Raw genomic sequence first — 19077 nt, 5'->3', positions numbered from 1 at the left:
TTGTGATTATATATTTTAACAAATAATAGTTAAGGCATTTTATATCACAAATAGAATGCATCCATAATAAACAAGATGAAATAGTGGAATACTATGTGCTGAGCAAACAATGCAATGTTGTGCTGTTACATCAGCATTAGCCACTAATTGTGCCTACATTATCTCTGGGAAGGGCATGATGCTCATGTCTTTGCTTGTGAATACTTGGAGGAAAAATCACTCATTAACTATCTTGTGCTCATTCTGTTTCAAGACCATTGGCACCTATTTATGCTTTGTCTACAGCTACACATTTTTTTGATAGGGGAATAATCCACAGAAGAGCTCTCACTCAATTTGCAGGATTTTGAGGCTGCAGGAATAGTATAGCTTAATTCCTCTCAGTACAAACCTTGGATTATCACAGTTTGCAGTGCCTCCCAATTTTCTTCCCTTTCTTTGCTCTCGAGGGTGCTTGTTCATTTAAGTGTACTGGTCCACAGATGTCAGCAAATTTTTCACTGCCTTGGCAAACAATCCACTCTTTAATGTGTGAGCTAGATATTGAACCTCCAACATCCAGGCGCGTATCCATTGTCTCTCGAGATAAGGAGGCCCAAAAGAAAGATATTGAACAGCTTGCCAACTTTGTCATGGTTGACATCAGCAGAAGTCTGATCTTGTCCCAATAAATAAGATGGAAGTTCTAGACAGGCTGAAAGGACTCAACAAAAATTGCCACTGATAGATGGTACTTATCTCAACGTTGAGACAAGGGAGATTTGTGAAGCAAAACAATCATTACAAGGGACTCACTGGGAAGGTACCAGTACGGGTAGATTGGAAACAGTCTTCAACAGTTTCAAAAAGGATGGCAAAAAAAAGACATGAGCAACTACAAGCCCACAAAACTTCACTTCTAAAGTGTAAATGATGGGAATCTGTCTGAATTAAGCCCAAGGAATTTCTATACAATAACAGCAGTCAACATAGATTCAGAAGGCAAAGATTCTGCTTAACTAACCACTTTGAACTGACAATCCAAGTGGACAATGTGGTGTGTACCTGCATTTCCAAAAGCTATTTTGACAAAGTTTCATAGCCATTAATTAAGTTAGGATAGAGTAAATCTTGGGAGGCAAAAATGTCCAGAGTTGAAAACATTGGGTATTTGTTAAGGAAGTTATATCAAGTTGGGTAGGTACTGAATAAATTTCACAGGTGCCGGGATTGTGACTGTCATTGATGTAAATTAGAAAAAGTTAGAAATTTAATAAGTTGGTTCAATTTGTAGATAACCCCTAACTAGGAGACAACTGCTCAAGTTGCAAAATGCGTTTTTTAAAAATTAATTCACGGGATGTGGGCATCACTGCCCATCCCTTACTGCCCTTGGGAAGGTGGTAGTGAGCCACCTTCTTGAACCAGTGCAGTCAGTGAGATAATAGTTTGGCTCGCCCTATGCCAAGCTGTTCCAGAAAAGCTACAACACAGGCATCTACAAGACAATGTGGAAAATTGCCCAGGTATATCCAACAACTTATATTTATATAGCGCCTTTAATGTAATAAAATGTCCCAAGGTGCTACCTGTCTACAAGAAGCAGGACAAATCCAATGCAGCCAATTACCACCCTAGTCTACTCTCAATCATCAAAGTGATGTAAGGGGTCGTCAACAGTGCTACATTTGAGTTCTGCTAAGGCCACTCAGTTCCAGACCTCCTTACAGCCTTGATCCAAATATGTACAAAAAAAAACTGAATTCAAGAGGTGAGGAGTGAGTGATTGCCCTGAACAACAAGGCAGCATTTGACTGAGTGGGGTGTCAAGGAGCCCTAGCAAAACTGAAGTCAATGGGAATCAGGGGGGAAAGTCTCCACTGGTTGAAGTCATACCTAGCACAAAGCAAGGTAGTTGTGGTTGGTAAAGGCCAAACATCTAATCCCCAAAACATCACTGCAGGAGTTCCTCAGGGTACTGTCCTAGGCCCAACCATCTTCAACTACTTCACCAAATGACCTTCCCTTCAACATAAGGTCCGAAATGGGGATGTTCACTGATGATCACAGATACTGAAGCAGTCCTGGACAACCTTCAGGCCTCGGCTGATAAGTGACAAGTGACATTCATGCCAGACAATGACCATAACCAATGAATCTAACCATTTCCCCATGACGTTCAACAGCACTGCCATTGCTGAATCATCCCCCCATCAATATCCTGGGGATTCGCGCTGACCAGAAACAACTGGACAAGCTATACAAATAATGTGGATACAAGAGTAGGTCGGAGACTGGGAATATTGGAGAGTAACTCACCTCCTGACTCCCCAAAGCTTGTCCACCATCTACAAGGCACAAGACTGGAGTGTGATGGAATAACCTTCACTTGCCTGGATGAGCGCAGCTCCAACAACTCTCAAGAAGCTCGAAACCAAGACAAAGCAGCTCACTTGATAGGCACCCCATCCATGACCTTAAAAATTCCCTCCCTCCAATACCAGCGCACAGTGGCAGCATTGTGTACTATCTACAAGATGCATTGCAGCAACTCGCCAAGGCTCATTCGACAGCACCTTCCAAATTCTCGACCTCTACCACCTAGCAGGACAAGGGCAGCAGAAGCATGGGAACACCACCAACTGCAAGTTCCCCTCCAAGTCACTAATCATTCTCACTTGGTACTATATCGGCATTCCTTCACTGTTGCTGGGTCAAATCCTGGAACTCCCTCCCTAACAGCACTGTGGATGTACCTGTACCACATGGACTGCAGTAGTTCAAGAAGGCAGCTCACTATCCCTTCTCAAAGGCAATTAGGGATGGGCAATAAATACTGACCTTGCCAGCGACGCCCACATCCCAAGAATGAATTCAAAAAGATAGTTAAGGATGGTGAACAAACTCTCCAGTCGCCATAGACTCGACACATGTTGAGCTAATGCAGAACAGCAATCAACAGATGCTGTAAAATATTGAACAATGTAGCTAAAACAGTGTAGAAGTCAAAAGTCATGATCAAACTACAGAGTTCTCTGGTCAGATCACAACTTGAATAGTGTTTCTCTCGGTGACCTGAATTGAATGTTCACAAAGGAGCCAATGCATAGAGCCGCAGGGCTGAACCCCAACGTCAAAATCTGAATTGAGGTATTATAGAAGATTCTTGGGCTTTTTAGCTTTACTGGGGAAAGCAGGAGAGGTGATCATGTTGAAGTTTACCAAAATAGTCAATGTCATAAAAATGAGGACTAATGCCAACAAGCTCCTCTTCACAAAGAATGATTAATTCATAGAATGCCCTCCAGAAAATGTTGGAGGTGAACACATTAGAATAATTTAAACAGGATGCTGCAATGGGGATATGGACCCAATGGCCTTTCCAATTCCTAATTATTGTAACTCTTTAGTTACCAATTGAGAAACTCCTATTGATACCAAAGAAAAAGCTCAATTAGGATTAGGCCTGATGGTCTCCTTTTGAACTCAACAAGGTTTCCACTGGAAATCATCAATCAGTAAATATACGGACGCCCTTTCCTTCTCTCCATCTCTACACATGCAACAAATTTATCCAACATCCACCCATACAACAAAGTCGCAAAAGACGATAAGTTGTAAATGTGTTTAATACACGTCAGTAAATTTATACAAGGCATTAATGGCTGCAAAGACAAACTTTCTGCAATGTACAGAGCAATATACAAATACAGTATAATGGGAATAGCATCACTATTAGTAACTAAAGCATTAAACCAAAACAAGCAAAGTTACTCTCAGCTTTCCAATCTGAATAATTTACTGTCATTTCTGAACAAAAAAAATATACAACAAAGTAAAGGTAAAATGATGTAAAAGATTCAGTCCATTTCCCCCAAATCTATGAAAAAACATATATAAAACCACAAGTTTTCCAATACAATACTATATTTTTTTAAATCAATAGTTAAAATGATACTTTTAGCTAATGCACTGTTTAACCAGTTTTGCTATTTTTTTAAACCATTTTTTTTTTTAACTAATCCCAGTGCTGAGAGCAGATTTTCCACAAATTCAATGTTCTTGCTCAAAATATTTTCAATTCAAATAATGCCACTGAAATTATCAAGATAGACAAGAATTTAACTAGACTAATGGAGCACATTGTACAGGTGCTTGTAAAAAAAAAAGAGCATGTTTGTAAAATTTAATAAATTTTATAAACAAAGCAGTATGACCATCTAGATGCACATCAAAATGTACAGAAAGCACGTGAATTCATCCAGCAGTACCTTATTGCTAACATGTGCCACTACTGAATGATTTCAACAGAAAAACATGACGTAATTACTTAATCTTAGACTTCATGTATTGTATTCAAACCAACCCAATTCACTCATAGCAAATTTTAATTGAATACTACACTAAGTGTGTATTGGAGATACTAATGGGTGACAAATGTCAATTACAGGATACACTAGAAATTTAGATTAGAAGAGTTTTTATAACTGGGAAAATTGCCAGAAATGGGAATACAGAACTAGTTAGAGGGTGCTGTAGCTAAATAAATGTTATTTTAAAGGTATGGCTAAAACAAGTGTACTTTCTCTGCTGATCTCAATCGTTCCGGTCAATGTAGATGCATGATTTTTTTTCCAGATATTTTATTGCAAAATATGGGTGCTGTTAAATATTTAGAATTCAGGTAGTTTTTGGTACTTTGAGGGGGCAATACAAATTGTTTTAAACCAGTGGGTTTGGCAATATACAAGCAATGTAAAGTTTAAAGTAAGGAATCTATCAAAAGCATGTAATCCTTTCCCCCAACAAACAATCAAGACCTTGGAGATGCCAGTTCACTGACCAACAGAAAACCAAGGGACCAAGCAGATGTCTTAAAAATAAAACTTATTCATACATGTAATCATATATATTTAATACTTCTAGTTATCTATGTCATCTCATTTACACACATTTAACAATGGAGGAACCTCCCTTTTGGTGTCCTGAATAAATTGATGTAGGTCCAAATCAGAGACCTAAAGGTCCCAGGTTTCATTCCCGGTCTGTGCTGAGGTATTTGATCTCAGCTGGGAACATAATAATTGGCTAAAAAAAGAAAAACAGCCACTGCATCCATGCCTATTGACGAACTGGTGACCTTTGGCTATCAGGTGATGACAGGAAAGAGTTTTAGTAGTTGCCATGGTTGAGTAGCCTATCCAAAACGGATGAAAAATTGCTACTTAGCTAAGTTAATAAGGCCTCCAGCATTCAGAAAAACTCAAAAAACAAAATACTATGAATTCTGGAAATCTAAACTAAAAACAGAAAATGATGGAAACACTCAGTTGGTCAGCTAGCGTTTGTAAAGAGACAGAGTTAATAGCCAGAATTTTACACTGCCCCGCAGGAGCAGGCTGGGAGGGGTGGGGGAGAGAGGGGGTCATAAAATTGAGTTAAAGGCAGGGGGTACCATTCCTGTTGCCTTCCCGCCCCAATTTTACAACAGTCAGCGGTGAGAAATGGCCCACCTCAGGCCAATCAAGGCCCTTAAGTGGCCAATTAACTGCCACTTAAGGGCCTCCTCCCGCCACACTGGTATTTTACCAGTGGCCGCCATGGCCCCGCAGAAGGCCGCCATCCTTACAAGCTGTGAGGGGGGCCCACCTGATTGGGCACCCTGCGCCCCACAGAGGGCCCCTTGCCACCCCCCGACGGCCCAACTGCCCCACTGAAATAAAATCCCATCCCAACCGACCCGCCTGCCTTGCCAGAGTCCGGCGAGGCCCCACAAACTTGCTTTTGTTCCGGTGCCAGCGTCCCTCTTGCTGCTGTGGCTGGGTGCAGTCGCAGCAGTGGCCACTGCTCCCAGTGACACTACTGGGACAAGCGCTGCCGACCTGCTGATTGGCTGGCAGCTCTTGGAGGCGGGACTTCCTGCCTCAGAGGTGTGGAAATCACGCCCGTGGTCAATTAAGGGCCTGGGTCATGCAAAATCCTGGCGTGCCTCCCAGGTACAGCAGAGGCAGGCTCACCCCCAACATTTTGGCCGGTGGATGGGGCCTCACGCCCAACATTTCAGGTTGATGATCCTTTGTGAGAAAGGTTCAAACAAAAGATCATTAACCTGAAACATTAAGCATTTCTCTCTCCACAGATGCTGCCTGACCTGAGTATTTCCAGCATTTTCTGTTTATTAAAAAAAAAATCAGCATATGTCAGTGCCTTGACACAACAGGATACGTAACTGTGTGGGGGAAAAACACAGGCAGAAATTAAACAATTTTTTTTTGCAATTTTCAGTTTATTTTTTTTACAATCTCAGTGCAGGAAAAAATGAGAATGCTAATTCGACATATAAAAAAAATTCCTGATGGCTCAATGGTTAAATGAACTTTACAAACCAAAGTGCTCACAACCCTGGAACCACACTCCAGTAACCTCGAGAATGTAATTTGGTTTAGCCATGATGCCACCATGGTATAGCCTACAACATTATTTATGCTCAAATATGAAGAGTGATCATCAAGGTAGGGTGCCAGAGGGATGCTGACACCATGAAATAGTACCTCAGCAAAAGTCAGTACCTTATGAGGAAAAATTTGAAAAACCCACAGGAAAAAAATGCTGCAGATGAACAGAATACCACTCTGTTGAATGAAAAATAGCAACAGTTGCAAGATGAACACTGCTCTTACACAAGTTTCATCAGCTTCATTGTTGCAATTTACACATTAACCTGAAAACAAATATATACGAGCATACTCACGTGTGCTGCCATCTTGGATTTTTCAAATTGACAGCACTTGTAGGCCAGAATTCCATTCCAGAGAGACGTTATAATGTATGAACTCATCCAATAAGTGATTTGTTATCACAAACTAAACTAATTAGATACTTGCACAGCTCAATGTTCTGTTGCATTTCATCAATACTTTTGAGGGGAAGATGGTTTTTGAATCATTTTTGGGTCAGAGTTTAGTTTGTAGACATGCTGCTCTTTTAATGCACAACAGGATTCAGTATGCAGATTTAGGAACAGAAGTTACATTGCATACATCTGTGTTGTGACTCATGAAATTAAACAAACTTTTATATAAGTTGTCAGTTTGGTTTGGCCTTGCCATGGTGCAAGATTTCTACTGCAAGGTCTGTATAATCACCCTACAACTCAAATGACCCGATACTGCTCTCAAGATAGTACAACCTCTGAGAGCAGACCTTAGATTGTACTTATCTATAGAGATGCTATGATACAGCTGACAAAGTAATTGTTTAAAAGTTATTTCACAAAGCAATTATATTAGTTGTCAATAGCCATAGATTCCATACTGTTTTCATTTCACACTTATGTTCAGCAACAAAGATGTAAAATGATAGCAACTAGTACAGTGTAAATGTAACATTTCTAAAGATGGTATTTCTCAACCCATACAGAAATCTACTGAATGTATTTCAGTAGGTGCTTTATTACAGACTGGTAGACATCTGATTATGTATACGCAACCTCCAAAACATTACTGAAACATAAATACAGATCAATTTGCTACTGCTAGCTTATTAAAATAGTAACTGTACTTAGCAATACCGCAGTTGATATATTGGCACTGTACCAGTGAAGAGAGAAAACAGACTAACAGTTTAATTTGGAATACAAGAATAAGCACTATATTGTACAGGAAGAAACTGATCTTGCAAGTTTAACCAGTCCTGGTAAATAGGACAAAAGCAAAATACTGCGGATGCTGAAAATCGGAGATTAAAACAGAAAATGCTGGAAATACTCAGGTCAGGGACAAAGACCTTAAGGTCATTGACCTGAAACGTTAACTCAGTTTCCTTCTCCACAGATGCTGCCTGACCTGAGTATTTACAGCATTGTGTTTTTATTTCTAGTAAATAACTATACTCACAATCGGGTCTTACGTTTAAGATTGTTGTGGTTTTTATATATGGTATAGTAAGACTACAGAATAAGTTTTCTAACCCTTCTCTTTTAACTTCTCAAGTTTACTGGAAAAGTGCATTTCATTAACCATTGCATGTAAATACAACAGGAACCTATACAAATAAGCCAAATTATAGAGAACACTCCCAAAAAAATTTCTTTTATTGATTTGTATAAAATGAGAGTGAAGCAAGTCCACATGGAAATGGTTACTTCAAGTAGTTTGCCATCTAGTTATGATCTAGATAAGTCTAAAGATGGCAAAACTATTAAATAAACGCTGCTCACTTGTTGACTGTCAGTACCTGCATGTAATTTTTAAATAGTAAGTTTGATTTGAGTGGCAGAATGAATCCAATATCATATCAACTGGGGTAGTGCAAGAAGTGATCGACAAATTTAGAGATAGCCTCGAGAAAATGCTTGAATTAATCTTAGGGCTCACTGATTGTTGTAACCAGACATAGTGTCTAACTTTTTTTAATGAACTGCAAATGAAACATCTAGAATACCAAGAACTCCTATTTTCAAACAAGTGAAACAGCTGTTACCACCAGTTTCACCACAATGTGAAACTAAGCATATCTATTCTGGAAAGCTAGGATGTAGAACGAAATCTAGTGACCTCATTAAAGAAAATGGTGGCCTTGGGTCTAAAACAATGGAAGGGGAAAATTGGTATGCAAGTGTTGTCTTGTCTTAATCCTCAATTTCTGGCAAAACTTACAGAACGAAGCAAGTGAACAGCATTTTTGGAAATGAAGCTCAAAATGGCACCAGGAAGTTTCTCCACTTCTGCACTATGTCAGATGTCATTAGTTGAGGCTATTACATGTTTGCAAAGAAAAAATGAAGGGGAAAAGATTTATGATGTCATGATTCCATTCAATAAATCAAGCAGTTGCCAACTGGCACCAGTCAATGCTACCATATTAGCTTTACCAGAACCACTAGTTTGCAATTTTGATAACACTACAAAATTCAAGGGGCACAGCGCTTTTCGGTCTGAAACTGAACAGCCAACTAAATAATTTGTGCACAGCTGCAGCAATCTTTTTGGAGTTTTCACATGGCTAAGCATGACAGCATATAAGCAGCAGTGCAATGTAATGCACCACATGATACTACAATGGCACTTGGAAGATAAATTTTGGTTTAGTATACAAATTATTGATCCTGCTCAGAAGGACCATCTTTTACAAACTTATCACTATAAGTACACCTTCAAATGTTCAGCATCAGGTAGAGATCAGGAGAAAATTCAAGAACATTCTTGAATACCTTACCTTCATTGCCTCTAAAATAAACAAATGATTACATTTGCTTACTGAAGGGAACAAAGCTTTCAACGGTTAAATTAGTAAAGATGGTTTGTTGCTGCTGGCCTTAACAATAGGTAGCACCAGTGTGCAAAGTTGTTATTCTACAGTGTTAGCAATCCTGAGTAGGCAATCTCAGTGGAAGATGCTACAGCTGAACACAGCATCCCAGGATAATGAAAGGCCCATTATAAATATGTGGGTTGGATTCTGTCCCTTCAGTGTCCAAACGTACACAGAGCAGAGCGAAGTGTGCATGGGGCAGAGAGAAGAGGATCCAGTTCAGCTGCAATGGCCTCATGTTTACTATTTCTTCAGGTTCACGTACAAAAAGTGGCCACTTAAATAACAGGGGTGTTGAGGCCCAAAACAAGCCTTTAAAAGGTGAGAAAGGAATGTATATTACGTTAGAACATATAAAATATTAGCTTCTTCAGAAAAGCTAGAGAATTCAACATTTTAACACTTCTCTGTTCAGTTTAAAGGTTGCTGTATTTGGTTAATGGCACAAATTACAACTTAAGGTCGCTTGAGCATGTGGTTATTCTGTGATGTCTTAAGATCATAGCCACATGAGAAACTGTTTCCAGTCTCCTTCCAGGCATCTGTAGTAATTACAGTGGAAAATCAAGGCTCTTGCATTCTTGTCAGCATAAAATTTCTGCACAGTAGGCACAGTATATTTTGCAAGATATTGTAAAATGCAGTTGTATAATCTTAAAGACTGTGGTACAGTTACTCCAGTCTCAACAGCCTAATGCTCCACAGTATATTATATTAAGTTCTATAGACTATGCCATAACAGGATACTTTAAAGTAGCTAGATATAGCAAAGATTTCCTCCAGGACCAAGCTCTTGCCAAAACCATTTTCTTCAAAATCTACATTAAGATATTGTATACACAAGGTCTTAGGGCATCAATGAATTTATTTTTTTATGAAAATGTTTAATAAAATTCTGTCAATACTGAAGTACTTTTTTCTGTCTTGATAAAGGCTTGGAAGCTGTGTCAGAGTTCAACAGACCAATAATAAATTTTGTCCCCAGTTTCTGTATTAACTTTGTTAACAGAAAACTTAATTACAACGGAATTTTTTCCCCCCAAAAAGGGGACTGTGTTTAGGGGCTTCAATTAGGTTCTGGTGCCCACCAAATCAGCCACAAGTTCTCTCACCATACAGTTGACAGCCAAAATGGCTCAACTAACTCCAAATTCTGATACAAAAACAAAATACTGCAGATGCTGGAAATCTGAAAAAAGGACAGAAAATGTTGGAAATACTGAGGCGGCCACGCAGCACCTGTGAAGAGAGAAACACAATTAATGTTTCAGACTGAAGGCCTTTCTGATGAAAGATCATCAACCTGAAACACTAACTCCAAAGGTGCTGCCTGACCTGAGTATTTCCATGAATTTTCTGTTTCAATTCCAAATTCTGAATTTCCATTTCAACTTAGTTTTGGCTAGTCTTAGAAATTATCTGCCAAACGGTCTGGAGGACTAGTATCACTGAACTAGCTGCACAGATCTGCACATGCCACAATAACATGGAACATCTACTGTGCATCATGAAGTCTGTAGAGAAACCGACATTAAATGTGGCATGTAAGAACATTTAAAAAACATTTGTAGATTTATAAAACTATTCAAACAGAGGTCATTAAGCAACACATTACTATACAAGCGTGGCAAGCCTGCTATTCAACAAAGGCAGGTAGTCAAGGAAAGACGCGGCACTGTAGGTACACCAGGGTTAGAATTTACTACTGTCCAACGGTCCCAACATTAATTGAGGTAAATGTTTAAGCAAAGGCATTACTGGTAAAATAGATGACATCAGCACAATAATTGTTTTAATGTATGCTGCAGTTCAGAAATCCCACCATAGTGGTGCAGGTCTGGTTCTTTGTAATTTACAATTACCATTTAAAGGTTTCACATATTAAACTCAATGGTAATATTCCTTAACTTGTAACAAAAGTATCAAAAAGAGAATGCTTTTGCACTATACGTTGTATGTTTATAGATTTAGTAAGGCTTCTGTTAGTAATTACTGACCATCTAAAAAGGGGTTTGCAGATACACTAGTGAATTCTAAACCCTGAATTCAAATAGGACATATTTAAAACCAATTATAAAAGTTCAACTGTTTAAAAAGCAAGTATTGTATCCATGATCAGCACTGCAAAAAATGTGTTTTGACATGTCGCAGTATCTCTTTTAGAAAATGAAAGCTGATTTTCCATATCTCATCTTTTAAAAAGGCAATCATAGGCTGCATCACAAATGTAAGAATCATGTCATCACAATTTAAATAAACAGCAAGGTTATTTCAGCCAGAGAGTAATATCAAATGCCTCAATACAAAGAAATTATTCAGCTACAATTTGCGTTGAAGCAGCTCCTGGGTTCAATTACAAAATAGCTATCATTCCTCAATATTGGTTTAATGGTGCTTTTACTGAGGTGTGATCCACAAGCCAAATACACAGCTTTTAATTACGCTTTAATAAAAAGTTTAGTTGAAGTCAGAAGCTTTATAAAGTGGCCAATGAACAATTTTTAAGTCATGTTTTAGTAACTTTACAGTAGAACTATATAATAAAACAGAATATTGGTTTACTACTACAGGTTAGGATCAGACAGTCGGTAAGGCATCTTGTACCTGCACCATTCAATCAAAAGAGTAACTTTTAGGTTAGGCCCCAGATCCCATATAATTATGAAGCAATTCTGTGAAATTTGGCATTTGTGTACAATTCTGATAATATACTATGTAAACATTGCAAATGTTATGTAAATACTGTATTAGTTCTGTAAAACTTCCATTGGGAAGAGGCTTCACATACTAAACCCAATATTAACAACCTTAACTTGTACAAATTGTGACTGCTTCACATTTCAATAGGTTATATATGTACCACTCTGACTACTGCACCTCCCAGTAGTAAACCAAATAGCAAAATTTTAAACATTTTTGAGACTCTGAAAACAATTTGAATGTGACATTTAAATTTCACTCCCAAAGGGACAAATTAAGGCCAAAATGTTTCTAACCTGTTTCAGTAATACTCAAAAACATTTTCTGGAATAAATAATGGCTTTTGCTTTGTAATAGCCCTTTTTGTAGGGGGAGGGAGGAAAAGAGGGAGAGAATAGATATTAACTAGACACAATCCCCACATTGAACATCGCAGCTTTGCATTATCTGGCAATTTTTCACATATCTTCATTTTCGAACAAACAAGAGCGTAAACTTTGTCAGGTTACCTAAGTGTACACTTGATCAGAATACTCTTAGCAAAACCCAACTGGAGCAAAAGCAATTGAAAAGCCAAAGTCTGGAAAATAAATTTGGCATTCTTCTGGTTGAGCAGTTTACAGCAGCTGCCACAAGTTTCTGAAGGCACTGTAACCTTAATCACTCTGGTGTAAGCTGCTGTCAGTGCCACACATTAAAAGTAACAAAGTAACTTGACGTCACTGAAGCATCAGCTGCTTAAGATTATCATGGAGGATAGTGTCCTTGACATCACGGAAGACCAAACGAATGTTTTCGGTATTAATGGCGGTGGTGAAGTGATGGTAGAGTGGTTTGTGCTGCTGGTCTCGGCGTTTGTCACGAAAGCACTGCACAAGGAACTGTTGGACATCTGAGAGCTCATGGGGGCTTCCCTCATATTGAGGAAAGTAGTCCCTGATACTAACAGTTTTAACCTTCTCCTCCAGCAAGTCCGTCTTGTTAAGGAAAAGAATGATGGAGACATTGCTAAAGACCCTGTTGTTGACTATCGTTTCGAAGATGTTTAGGGACTCACTCAGGCGATTTGTCTGCCGGTCCTCCATAAGCACCTGGTCAAATTCACTTGATGACACCAGGAAGAGAATGGAAGTCACCCCATCAAAGCACTCAAACCAACGCCTTCGTTCTGACCTTTGTCCACCCACGTCCACCATCTTGAAGGGCACATTTTTTATTTCAAAGTCGTACTCATGTATTCCCTTAGTGGGTCTTCGTGCTAGTAGAATGTCCTGTTGAGTTGGAAGATATTCCTAAAGAAGAAAAACAGAGTTAAATAAATACTGGGTGCAGATGACAGAGGTTTGGACAGAATCATTGCATACCTGGACATAGCATATATATAATTACAATTTGCAGCTTAAGTGATAAATTAAAGAGTCCATTTTATGCATACTATAGATCCTACTGATTGAAAATAGCCCATAAACATATCAAAATGGATTATAATCTTATTTACTCCTTGGAATACTGGGAATTTTCAGGCTTCCTGTATTGCATAAGCTTCAACTCTGGCACCAGTTTTTTTTTAAAAAAACAGCTGATGTCAGGAGTAGATTTCTATATGAAGAACCGCAGGCACAACCCATGTGTTAGTCTGACCATGCCATCCTTCAAACTCCAAATTTAATCACCAAACCTTATTCCCTCATTAAGAAACCTGATAGCAAGGTGAAGCAGTTCACAAATACATACCGCTGCTTAAGGAAGAGAAATAAACTAACAGCAACTCTCAGAATCAAACCCAATAACTGACTACAAACAGCTCCTTCAAAAGCTGTTGATGGCCATGATGATTTTTTTGGGGGGAGGGGGGGGGGGGGGACCTCCCATTCGAAAAAATATCAAGTGTGAATTCCAAAATTTGGTAAAATTACTTGCTAGTTTTATTTGAAGTCTCTACTAAAATTATATTTGACATTTTATAAATAATGAAGAGCAGAACTCAAGGTCTCCTTGACAGCAGTTGGCTAAACAAAGATTGTTTCATCAGAACCAAAGGATTTCCCATTTATTGAAGAATGGCCTATGTCATAACAAGAAAGGAAATGTTGGCAATTAAAAGCAATCTTACATCAAAGTGATTGATGACAACGCTACGTCATCAGGATGCGCCGCGGTGCGCACATGCGCACACGGTCTCAGGCCCTCTGCGCATGCGCTGCGGTCCGGATTGCCAGGACCAGTTTGCGCATGCGCAGATGACGTCATCGCGTAACGTCATCTTCCTCGGGGAACACGCCAGGTTGCCCTTTGCGCATGCGCAAACTGGTCCTGGCAATCCGGACCGCAGCGCATGCGCAGAGGGCCTGAGACCGTGTGCGCATGTGTGTCAATCTTCCGAAAGCTTCGGCGCGGGTTTTTGAAAATGGAAGGAGAGGTTTCATCGGGCATTTTATCTCAATTATTTAGTCATTTTGGACATTTGCTTCATTCTTATTAGACAGAGGAGATTGTTCCAAGGTAAGTTGCTCTGAAAATGCATTTCAAGGGGAGGGGGGAGGGAGAGGGGAAGGGAAGGGAGGGGAGAGGGGAAGGGAAGGGAGAGGAGAGGAGAGGGGAAGGGAGAGGAGAGGAGAGGGGAAGGGAGAGGAGAGGAGAGGGGAAGGGAGAGGAGAGGGGAAGGGAGAGGAGAGGGGAAGGGAGAGGAGAGGGGAAGGGAGGGGAGGGAGGGGAAGGGAAGGGAGGGGAGGGAGGGGAAGGGAAGGGAGGGAAGGGAGGGGGGGGAAAGGAGGGAAGGGAGGGGGGGGAAAGGAGGGAAGGGAGGGGGGGGAAAGGAGGGAAGGGGGGGGGGAAAGGAGGGAAGGGAGGGGGGGGAAAGGAGGGAAGGGAGGGGGGGAAAGGAGGGAAGGGAGGGGGGGGGAAAGGAGGGGGGGGGAAAGGAGGGGGGGGGAAAGGAGGGGGGGGGAAAGGAGGGAAGGGAGGGGGGGGAAAGGAGGGAAGGGAGGGGGGGGAAAGGAGGGAAGGGAGGGGGGGGAAAGGAGGGAAGGGAGGGGGGGGAAAGGAGGGAAGGGAGGGGGGGGAAAAGGAGGGAAGGGAGGGGGGGGAAAAGGAGGGAAGGGAGGGGGGGGAAAGGAGGGAAGGGAGGGGGGGGAAAGGAGGGAAGGGAGGGGGGGGAAAGGAGGGAAGGGAGGGGGGGGAAAGGAGGGAAGGGAGGGGGGGGAAAGGAGGGAAGGGAGGGGGGGGAAAGGAGGGAAGGGAGGGGGGGAAAGGAGGGAAGGGGGGGGGGGGGAAAAGGAGGGAAGGGAGGGGGGGGGAAAGGAGGGAAGGGAGGGGGGGGAAAGGAGGGAAGGGAGGGGGGGGAAAGGAGGGAAGGGAGGGGGGGGAAAGGAGGGAAGGGAGGGGGGGGAAAGGAGGGAAGGGAGGGGGGGGAAAGGAGGGAAGGGAGGGGGGGGAAAGGAGGGAAGGGAGGGGGGGGGAAAGGAGGGAAGGGAGGGGGGGGAAAGGAGGGAAGGGAGGGGGGGGAAAGGAGGGAAGGGAGGGGGGGGAAAGGAGGGAAGGGAGGGGGGGGAAAGGAGGGAAGGGAGGGGGGGGAAAGGAGGGAAGGGAGGGGGGGGAAAGGAGGGAAGGGAGGGGGGGGAAAGGAGGGAAGGGAGGGGGGGAAAGGAGGGAAGGGAGGGGGGGAAAGGAAGTCGGGGGGGAGCAGCGGAGCGTAAGGGGAGTGCCTTTTTCTGTGGATGCGCCATAAACACAAGCACTGGCTGATGAGATGGAGCCAATTAATTTGCCCAACAATTGCCCGGAAGGACCTTCGGATGGAGGTGGCCACGCGCTGGACATCAGTCGTGTGCCACAATCCATGGATCCTGAGCGTTTCACCCCCTGGCCTAATGATCTGATGGACCATACATATGCCTGCCTGTTCAAAGCTCCACTTCCCCCACCTGCGGTACCCTCTCCTTGCTGTTCAGTTACACAGTCACCTGTTCCTGCACCCATCCAAGCAGTGCACGTGGACACACAGCCACATGTTTCCCCATCCGCCCTTGAAACAACCATGCAGAGCCTTGTGAGACTCCGCAATTGCCAGCTGCTGCCTGTCAAGCAGAGAAGGCGCCCAAAGGGGTCAAGCACTTGGGGAACATTCAGCAAGAGACTGAGCACTAAAAGAAACAAGCATGCCGTGTCCAGTGGTAGCACAAATGTGAATGCTCTTGCTGCGTACACAACTGGTGAGGTTGGAGTGCAGCCACACCATTCTCCATCCTCAGTGTTGCTTTAAGCCAAAGGTAGATAAGAGTGAAAGAAATGGAAGATGATGCTGATAGTAGTAGGCAGGATTAAATGGGAATGGATGGGAAGACGCACGAGTAGCATAACCACTAGCAGGGAACAGCTGGACTAAATGGCCTGCTTTATGTTCATAGTCCAAAAGAAATGTGCTTCTTTTTCCAGCACCTTCACATCATTCATGTTTTCCCTGAGAGCAGCATTGAACCATCACGAGATAGGGGCAGTTGTTACATCATCCTGACTCCTACAGCTGAGGTGGGTACTAAGTGATTCATTGGCCTATACTGCAGAGCATAAAGCATGCGCAACAGTAATTTCATTGGAGGGAGGGAAGCTCTGACACTGATCTTTCATTATTTCCTTTCATGTAAAACGTTGCCTTTGAGAAAACAATCCTTGACACTTAAGGACGGCATTCCAGCAAAGGAGGCAGTGCAGGAGATGACGCAAGGATGTGATGATTCCTGCATCTGAGGGTGGTAATAAGTGCTTCATTGGCGACGTTATCAATTGGTTGCCTTCACTGCAGAACTTAAAAAGGTGTGCGCAACAGTAATTTCAGTGGATGGAGGGAGGCAAGCTCTGACTCTGATTTGCTTTTCTTCTTTTCATGTAAAACATGCCGTCGAGAAAACAATCCTCAAGACTTACGGTCAGCATTCAAGCAACGAAGGCAAGTGGATCACGCTGCGGAGCTCATCACGATGTGGAAAGGAACATTGCATTTATGGATGAATTGGGAATGCACATTGGGATGCGCTTGGGGAACATTCACCAAGAATAGACTGAGCTCAGACTCTTGTGACTTTGCCTTCTTCACATGGACAATACAATAGTGGAATAGAGAGCCAAGCGTTCATTCACCACAAGGCTCTCCAGGAACAATCTCTTTAGCTGTGCATAGCAGACACTCGGCCTGTCTGTCCAACGGGAATGCTGGACACAACACTCAGGTATCCATGCACAGCAGTTCCTCGGATACTTAATGAACTTAATAAAACTTTTCAATAATTAAACCCAGAATTGTTGAGGTTTTGTTTTGCATGCTATTTCCCCGACTTTGCAACTGCACTTCAGATATACAACTATGGTGTAGAGAGGGGGAGGGCGGAGAGGGGGGAGGGCGGAGAGGGGGAGGGCGGAGAGGGGGAGGGCGGAGAGGGGGGAGGGCGGAGAGGGGGAGGGCGGAGAGGGGAGGGCGGAGAGGGGGAGGGCGGAGAGGGGGAGGGCGGAGAGGGGGAGGGCGGAGAGGGGGAGGGCGGAGAGGGGGAGGGCGGAGAGGGGGAGGGCGGAGAGGGGAGGGCGGAGAGGAGGAGGGGGAGGGCGGAGAGGGGGAGGGCGGAGAGGGGAGGGCGGAGAGGGGGAGGGCGGAGAGGGGGAGGGCGGAGAGGGGGAGGGCGGAGAGGGGGAGGGCGGAGAGGGGAGGGCGGAGAGGGGGAGGGCGGAGAGGGGGAGGGCGGAGAGGGGGAGGGCGGAGAGGGGGAGGGCGGAGAGGGGGTGGCGGAGAGGGGGTGGGCGGAGAGGGGGTGGGCGGAGAGGGGGTGGGCGGAGAGAGGGGTAGTGGGCGGAGAGGGGGTGGCGGTGGGCGGAGAGGGGGTGGGCGGGAGAGGGGGGTGGGCGGAGAGGGGGTGGGCGGAGAGGGGGTGGGCGGAGAGGGGCGTGGGCGGAGAGGGGTGCGGTGGGCGGAGAGGGGGTGGGCGGAGGAGAGGGGGTGGGCGGAGAGGAGGGGTGGGCGGAGGGCGGAGAGGGGGTGGGCGGATGGCGGAGGGGGGCGGAGGGGAGAGGGGTGGGCGGAGGCGGAGAGGGGTGCGTGCGAGGGGTGGGCGGAGGCGGAGAGGGGGTGGGCGGAGGGCGGAGAGGGGGTGGGCGGAGGGCGGAGAGAGGGGGGGCGGAGGGCGGAGAGGGGGTGGGCGGAGGGCGTGAGGGCGGAGCGGAGAGGGGTGGGCGGAGGGCGGAGAGGGGGTGGGCGGAGGGCGGAGAGGGGGTGGGCGGAGGGCGGAGAGGGGGTGGGCGGAGGGCGGAGAGGGGGTGGGCGGAGGGCGGAGAGGGGGTGGGCGGAGGGCGGAGAGGGGGTGGGCGGAGGGCGGAGAGGGGGTGGGCGAGGGCGGAGAGGGGGTGGGCGGAGGGCGGAGAGGGGGTGGGCGGAGGGCGGAGAGGGGGTGGGCGGAGGGCGGAGAGGGGGTGGCGGAGGGCGGAGAGGGGGTGGGCGGAGGGCGGAGAGGGGGTGGGCGGAGGGCGGAGAGGGGGTGGGCGGAGGGCGGAGAGAGGGGGTGGGCGGAGGGCGGAGAGGGGGTGGGCGGAGGGCGGAGAGGGGGTGGGCGGAGGGCGGAGAGGGGGTGGGCGGAGGGCGGAGAGGGGGGGCGGAGGCGGAGAGGGGGTGGGCGGAGGGCGGAGAGGGGGTGGGCGGAGGGCGGGGAGAGGGGGGTGGGCGGGAGGGCGGGAGAGGGGGTGGGCGGAGGGCGGAGAGGGGGGTGGGCGGAGGGCGGAGAGGGGGTGGGCGGAGGGCGGAGAGGGGGGTGGGCGGAGGGCGGAGAGGGGGTGGGCGGAGGGCGGAGAGGGGGTGGGCGGAGGGCGGAGAGGGGGTGGGGAGAGGGCGGGAGAGGGGGTGGGGCGGAGGGCGGAGAGGGGGTGGGCGGAGGGCGGAGGAGGGGGTGGGCGGAGGGCGGAGAGGGGGTGGGCGGAGGGCGGAGAGGGGGTGGGCGGAGGGCGGAGAGGGGGGTGGGGGAGGCGGAGAGGGGGTGGGCGGAGGGCGGAGAGGGGGTGGGGAGGAGGGGCGGGAGAGGGGGAGGGGTGGGCGGAGAGGGAGCATGCAAA

The 19077-nt window shown here is 45.4% G+C and overlaps 1 protein-coding gene across 2 annotated transcripts in view; it reads right to left on the bottom strand.

The window, feature by feature from the left end:
- Window positions 1-3590: 3590 nt before the first annotated feature.
- The window catches only part of LOC137384350 (guanine nucleotide-binding protein subunit alpha-13), a 95489-nt gene continuing 80002 nt past the window's right edge, over window positions 3591-19077 (bottom strand). For both annotated transcript variants that reach the window (XM_068058248.1, XM_068058249.1), the window contains one exon: window positions 3591-13283. In XM_068058248.1, the coding sequence (XP_067914349.1) occupies window positions 12711-13283 (573 nt within the window). In that variant the 3' untranslated portion in view covers window positions 3591-12710. The remainder of the gene's footprint in view (window positions 13284-19077) is intronic.

This window comes from Heterodontus francisci, chromosome 26 (assembly GCF_036365525.1).
Source record: "Heterodontus francisci isolate sHetFra1 chromosome 26, sHetFra1.hap1, whole genome shotgun sequence".
Lineage (NCBI taxonomy): Eukaryota > Metazoa > Chordata > Chondrichthyes > Heterodontiformes > Heterodontidae > Heterodontus > Heterodontus francisci.
This window is presented reverse-complemented; position numbering and strand designations above follow the sequence as displayed.